General features: G+C 37.7%; 1 protein-coding gene across 5 annotated transcripts in view; it reads right to left on the bottom strand.

The window, feature by feature from the left end:
• Positions 1-6,672: 6,672 nt before the first annotated feature.
• The window catches only part of LOC129764736 (metabotropic glutamate receptor 8-like), a 68,937-nt gene continuing 67,735 nt past the window's right edge, over positions 6,673-7,874 (bottom strand). For all 5 annotated transcript variants that reach the window (XM_055764169.1, XM_055764172.1, XM_055764168.1 and 2 more), the window contains exons 13-14: positions 7,116-7,267; positions 6,673-6,908 (exon numbers count right to left, since the gene is read on the bottom strand). In XM_055764169.1, the coding sequence (XP_055620144.1) occupies positions 6,711-6,908; positions 7,116-7,267 (350 nt within the window). In that variant the 3' untranslated portion in view covers positions 6,673-6,710. The remainder of the gene's footprint in view (positions 6,909-7,115; positions 7,268-7,874) is intronic.

The raw sequence follows: 7,874 nt of genomic DNA, 5'->3' as shown, positions 1-7,874 counted from the left end.
GATGACGCAATCCGAGTCCACCGCCGACCCGCCGTCGGAAGCGGCGGTGTCTCGCACGCAAACCTGGGATCCACTGATTGCCCGGTTAGTTTGAAACATAGGATACGATCCTTTAGCAATGTCCGACCGAGCTCTAGCGAGCGTCGGACGGTATACGTCTGCCCGGGGCGTTACGTTTGCCTGGGGCGATACGTTTGCCCGGTTAATTCTTGTTTTGAAATACAATACCGCGCCACAATATTTATAGCCTACTACACATTTTATAAGCGGTGGTTTCTGTTGCAGTCGTTTTCTGTGGCGATTTATTCCGGGAACCACGAAGCCTTATTGGAATTGTTCTTATTTATATTTCTGTTGCTGACAAATCCATAAGGGGCTGTCCACATACCACGTGGACAACTTTAGGGGGGGTAGGGGTTACGAAAATGTCCACGCTTGTCCACGGTGAGGGGGGACGGGGTTTTGATATTGTCCACGTGGAAACGTTAAGTATTTTTTAAAGTAGAACATTCAAGTTAGAAGTCAAAATTGAATGAGATCTGTTTTGAATTTACACGATTCTTTGAACTTCACGCCCGCCCTGAGTACTCAGTATTCATCAATAAAAATACTGAACTGCCTGAGAGTGCTGCTCGGTCAAACATCCATATTTTTTCATATGACTGAACCTCTTTCCTGAGATGTATATTCTGAAGGTAACGCACATGAACTAGGATCCAATTTATTCCAATCGGTAATAGAGGGCCATTAAATCCGCCAGGATAAAGACACCCAATAACACAAAGAATGTTGGATTTTGTTTAGTATTAAAAATCACGACTTAAGTGCGGGTTGAATTCAGCTTTTGCTCTTGATGACAAAACTGTTTGGTTTGTTTTCGAGAACTCAAGGATTTCTGAACATTGAAACGAAAAACAAATTCTTCCATGAGTGTACGGGCCGTATCTCTGGAGATCTTTTTCTTGCAATGATGTTGTTCTTCATTGATGTCTGGTAATTTTTGTAATACGCTTTTTTTGAGTTGTCTGGAAAGTTCATGCTGCTACTGCTGATTAATTAAAAGAAAAGATTAATCTTTCATGCACATGAATTAGTAGATTCACTACAGATTTCAAGGTTGCAATATTTGTACAATCCGATAGGACTTGACTCGATCAGATTAAGGGGGATAGAGACACGAATTTCGGACGTTTGTTCGAGCTCCGAAAAAGTAAAACAAAGAATATTTTTACCATCCATTATATCACTATTTGTTATATCAATGAAACAAAAAATTTAACGGAAAAGTATATATCCATAATTAGAAGCTGATCGAGTAAGGGGGTTAAAAAAAAGTTGTGCCATGGCGTACAAGATTCCAGCACTTCTGATTCTCTGAAACAAACAAATCGAACAGATTCTGAATCAGTAAAGATGCCACTATCGTATGAACCTCGGACAAGTCAAAAACGTGTTTTTTGATAAAATGGCGAAAATTTGAACAGATTCTGAATCAGTAAAGATGCCACTATCGTATGAACCTCGGACAAGTCAAAAATGTGTTTTTTTTGATAAAATGGCGGAAATTTGAAGGAAAAAATGCTGTTAAAAACTTTTTTTTAGTTTCTTTATTTTTTTAAAATAGTAAAGTTACGAAATTATGATTTTTTATAGGTTCATGCGATAAAAAGATACATACAGATTGTATACATATAAACATAGATCGGATAAGTAGAACTTGAGATATCGTGTAAACCAGTTTGAAAAACATATTTCGAGAAAAACGCGTTTGAAGTTAATTGTTATAGCCGTACTAGATAAGATATCGCATCACTAAAATGGCTATAACTTGGTAAATAATGAGATTTTCAAAAAGTCTCTTCTATGGTATATTCCTAAATGTCTGAATTAGAGAAATATGAAGAAAAAAAAATTAAAAAGTCACAGGAGGGTTGTGTACGAGACACGACCGCATAGTTGACGTAGGATTCCGTTAGGTTGTCTGTTGATTTTGGATACGTTTGAAGAATTTCATCGTTAAACTCTTTGATAATGTTTTGGTGGCCGTTTGGTTTGGTTGTTACTTTTCCAAATTTTCTCGCCGTATAAACTTTACTTGGATGAAAATAAACACAACAAAACAGACAGCTTAAACCAAACGACCCGTTCTCGAGCGGGAACACGATCTGGTTTTTATTTATGAAAATAGAAATAAATTGTTTCATAGATCAATTCACTTTTAACACAACTTCTACCATATACAATTTCACACTTACACTTGTGCTAAATTTTTCACAATACACGATCGGTCATGGATATTAAATTCTACGAAACAACCAACATTAAAGTTAATTTAAATTTATTTGCTAGAATTAAACGTGTCACTCACCTTACTTGCAATATAAAAATGCCCCCGACTTACATATATTTGCAATGCCGATTTCCCCTTGATTTTGATGTGTCTGTTAGGGAACACATCTCGGTAGAAACAAAAGTTTCCCCTCCTTTCATGTATTCACAATGTTGATTTCCCCCAGGCAGCTTGGTTTCGATGTCTCTGTTTAGGACCCGCCGCATGTGTCGTCAATTTCGACCAATTAGAAGTGGGTATTTCCGTTAGGATAAGGGTTGAGATTTTTCAATTGTTCGATAGTTAGTTTCATGACATATATTATTTTCTTCAATATAAAAAATTGTTATTGAGTGCCGAAATCGATTGACGCGAAAAATTCATCAATCCATCATGAAATGACTGAGCAATAAGCGTTTGAAATTGGACAGTTTTCACGAAGTGCTCGATTATCGATTTTCAATTTGTACCCCAATATGTTCCCGAAAGACGTAATCCTACGTCAAAATTGATTTTTTCAAATTTTTAGACTAGAATACCCTCTTAAAGAACGCAACATTGTGCTAATTTTAAATCCGACCGGATTCAGGAATAAGGGTTTATTTTACCGAAAAAACACTTGAAGGGACTTATCTCAATCTGCGATTCGTTTTATAAACGCGACGAAAATTCATATTTGTAGCGAATTGTAAAGGGCAAATCATTTACAAGAATGTTGAGTTAAAAAAAATCTTAGCAAGTGAATGAAACCCCGAAGCAGGTTTTCGCTTGAAGAAAGTTATGGCTGGGTCTGGTAGGACTGGAAGAAAATCTGTATCATGAGCTTCTACCAAGCAACTAGTTTCGATGAATTCCAACAAGTACTGCTAGCAGCTGAACGTATGAAAATCAACGATCCAGAACCAGAGGATGGAATTCTCAAGTTGCATGAAGGATGCTGAAATATCCATTAACCTATGATCGAAAAGATGTATGCCTACAAAAATATGCTTTTGGTTTTTTCCTTAGAATCGGCATGAATTTTTCAGGCCAATATTCAGCATGATTTATCAATTAAGGGTTGTAGGTCCACGGAATTATCGATCACGATGATACTGCAGATTTTTTGTTTTTACTAGGTTCATTATAGCCATCAGGCACTACCGAACCTGTAAAAGCGAAAGTCATTGATGTTTAGACGAGAACATTCTGTTTTCAAACAAAGTGGTTGATTTCATTGTCTGATTTTCTGAAAACTCAAGCAGCCAGCCAGCTTTAACAAAAATACTCGAGAATAAGCTCACAAAGGGTATTTTAAAATGGATATGGAGATAACGTGAATGGAATTCGGAAGAAAATAATGAGCTCTCGGACAATGTTGAAAAACATCGAAGATTTCAAGACAAATCGTTACCATTGGTAAGGCTATAATTTTTATCAATAAACATATGGAAATTTAAGCGAAAAAATAGAATTTCTTGATTTTTTCCTCAAAACCGGAGGAATGTCCACGTGGACAACAGGGGGAGGGGTATAAGAAATGTCCACGCTTGTCCACAGAGGGGGAGGGGGGTGTCTAAAATCATGCTTTTTCTGTACACGTGATATGTGGACAGCCCCTAAGAAGTATAACTTGAGCACACCATTCTCTCGAATTCATAGAACTTTCACAACCCTCTTCACTTATGAAGTTGTGAAGCGCCGTTGCGATTTTCTCCACCAGATGCATCGAAGTCAGGACATAATCGCGGTCTCTTTGTCGCATCAGCATACCAAAAATCCTATTCGCGTTTCTAGTTCCAAAGGCAAATTCACCATCTACGGTAGTCAGTGTCTCGCATATTATTTCATTATTTCAGGTAGTACGATGACGGCTGCTCTCCGATGTCGGTTCAGTCCTTTTCAGTTCCAATTTTTAAACTAGCTGTAATCTGCATACATTCACTAGTTGATTGAATTTGTTGAGTGTTTTACTTTGTTTTTGTTTACGTGAAAAGTGGCGATGCGAACGCTACATTGTGATTACGAATCAACAGACTGCGTCAGGCAAACGCTTTAGTACAAAACGCAAGCAATGACAGCTGATGAGAAGCGACGCACAACGCGGCATTCTGTTTCCACCTTAACTGTGATCAATAGAACAATACGAATATTCTTACACCGAAAATGAGACATTGTGTTATTTACCACATGCTATCGATAAGATAAAATGTACATGAATATATCCGGCCTTGTTACAGCCAGATTTTAAATATCAATTCACTTAAGATTTCGGAAACGAATCCACATTTTTCGTTGTATAGTGTACTTATTAAAAAAAACAGGAAGTGGGTTATATCTATGGTATAACCGCAAGGGTGACGTAGGACTATCGTTGATTTAGAGATCATTTGTTTGAAGTTGAATCTAAATTCATTCTGAATGAATGAATATTTGGGGGACTTCGAAAACGAGAGCGTTACGTTGGAGGCACAAGGTTTTATGCATCCAATATTGGATACGGAAATATCCTACTGATGGGGAAGAATAATCTTCAGAAGCTATCCTGTTAATTGCGATTGATTGAAAATCACAAAACCAAATATATTTGGTCACAGTGTTACATGGATAGAAAACATTCAAATAAACTTTTTCACATGAATGTAATTTTAAATTCCCAGAGGAACTGGCAGATTATTTTCAGTAACGATTAAATATTTCCACATTTTCCTCGATACTGGAAGCCCACCAGTGGTTAATGCTAACTCGATAACCATCTGTTAATAGCACTTGATTGAGACATATTTGGTCACAGTGTTACATGAATAGATGGAATCATTCAAATAAACTCTTTCACATGAATGTATTTTTAAATTCCCAGAGGAACTGGCAGATTATTTTCCGGATCTTTCTCGATGCTGAATGGCATCCAAACGGAAAGAATTCCGTGCGTGTATGTAGCGGCTACTTCGATGGTCATCTTCTCTTCTCCTGAAGGATCGGCTTCTCTGTGCTCCCTCACTGTTTCAAACAAACTGATTGCGTTTCAGGGCAGATCTCGATCCTTCGCCGTCCACCTCCTCCAGCACGTTAGGCAACAATGTTGTCTTGTCGATGTCCTCACGAAAAATGAATGTGTCTCACCACCAGAATATCGTTTAAGTATGCTTTTTGTGTGTGATTGAATCGAGAGAAGGTGTGGTTTACGATGGCAATTTGGAAGGCAAACTAGAGGGGAATGAACTCTCTGAGCTCGGAACTTTCGGCGACTGAGCAATAATCGATTGCGGGCGCATACAATATTGGATACGGAAATATCCTACTGATGGGGAAGAATAATCTTCAGAAGCTATCCTGTTAATTGCGATTGCTTGAAAAATCACAAAACCAAATGTATTTGGTCACAGTGTTACATGGATAGAAAACATTCAAATAAACTCTTTCACATGAATGTAATTTTAAATTCCCAGAGGAACTGGCAGATTATTTTCAGTAACGATTAGATATTTCCACATTTTCCTTGATACTGGAAGCCCACCAGTGGTTAATGCTAACTCGATAACCATCTGGTTATAGCACTTGATTGAAACATATTTGGTCACAGTGTTACATGGATAGAAAACATTCAAATAAACTCTTTCACATGAATGTATTTTTAAATTCCCAGAGGAACTGGGAGATTATTTTCCAGATCTTTCTCGATGTTGAATGGCATCCAAACGGAAAGAATTCCGCGCGTGTATGTGTGTGTGTGTGTGTGTGTGTGTGTGTAGCGGCTGCTTCGAGATCTTCCCGGGGAACCGTTTGTGGCATCACTCTCCTCCTGATGGATTCCCTTCTGGCCTAAGGTGCACAAACAGGCTCTTGGTGACACCGTTCATCCGCGCTTTCATGATAAATGAAGAGCTTCACCACAATAGCGACAACATGCACCAATCGCTGTTCAATTTGAACTGAGTGGATTTCCGAGCGGCGCTCGCTTATATACCGATTGGTGATTTCAATAGCCTGTTTTGAAAGCAATTTTAAGACTATTGAAACAAGTTTTAGGATCAGAAAGTAACAAGTATAGAACGCGTAGACATTTTATCTTTAGAATGAAGTGTTTATCATACCATTTCGTTCAGTTGTTTAGGAGCTATTAACGCTCAAAATCTCGGTCTCCGGCGTAACGCTTTCGTTTTCGAAACTTTGATTTTACACCCCGGTATAGAAATGAAAGACGTAGTCCTACGTCAAAAATTAAGAATGAAGTCATTTTCGAACTGTAATATTATTTTTTTCATTTCCGCACTTTGGAACCAATAATTAGTGTCGGGTACAAAATATAATAATTTGCACGCTGGAAATAAAACACAAACCATTGATTTTATAGTATACCTGTTTTATTCTTATTGGATGCTATTGTATCATTGTTTCATTTCTAGTACGCACCAGTAATATTTTCATTTGAAACATTTTTTATTACTTTTTCGTTCTCATTGCACGCTGCTGCCGAGACAATAACAGCTGCCATCATTGATGATTGCGCTGATCCGGTTGTTTTGTTGATGGTACTATATCGAATAGGCATCATGCTTTGTCTAATATTGCGTTCTGGTCGTATAAGGATGATATACAACTATTCAAAGAGTGAAAAAAATGTTTGATTCCTGTTTAACCTAGTGTGCACCAGCCAAAAAAAAATCTATTTCTGTTCCAACCCATTTGATATGTGGGTACTTCATGGTGTCCATTCTATTCTAGTTATCACACGCATTTGATTTGGAGCAGAAATAGATATCTGTAGTGCCTAAGTGCATGTTATACTATAGTAGATTTTTATTACCTTAGGTGAAAATAGACAGGCAAGAGTCACTGTTGCTGATAAACTTATTGTGACAGACATAGTTGTTATACGAAGTTGGACATTGTTTCCCGTTCCGAAGTATAACGGAATAAAAGCCAGCCATATTACGCATGTTGTGTACATAGTGAAACCTAGTAGATAGACGAAATGTTTTTATTATTTTTGTTTATTATGTTTTATAAGAATACAGACTTTGTCATGATGTCGAGTTGTGCATATACCCTTGATTGGGATTCAACTTGGTGAATAGGCTGGCTAGTCCAGAATCTGAAGACCTCGTTCAATAAACCATGCTACGACCGTCTGACTTTTATGAATCGTTAAGATGTTTCGGAGTAGAAATGACCAAAATGATTCTGAAGTATTTCTTTGTACACCTGACTGTTGATACCATTGTCTATATCAGGTGATATTCTTTGAAAAAAGGTAATTCGATCTGGATAGTACGCAAGTTTGTGGGCGGAAGATTGATGGTTTGCGATAAAGGATTTTAAAGACAACTAGACCAGGTAACTTCACCATCAACACGAATGAACAATCAGGAGTACAACGAAGTATTTCAGAATCATCACCTGCCATTTTTGCGCCGAATTTATAGGGGTGATTGGGTACTCGAGCAGAATAACGCATCAATTCGTTCCCTACGGCCATGACATGGATAATTTAACAGGGGCTACAGATTCTGTACTGATCAGCTTTATAATCAGATCACAAACCAATCGAGAGCATTAGATGATT

The sequence above is a fragment of the Toxorhynchites rutilus genome, chromosome 2 (genome assembly GCF_029784135.1).
Source record: "Toxorhynchites rutilus septentrionalis strain SRP chromosome 2, ASM2978413v1, whole genome shotgun sequence".
NCBI classification, from domain to species: Eukaryota; Metazoa; Arthropoda; class Insecta; order Diptera; family Culicidae; genus Toxorhynchites; species Toxorhynchites rutilus.
Note: the sequence above shows the minus strand (reverse complement) of the source record. Positions and strands in the feature narration are given on the sequence as shown.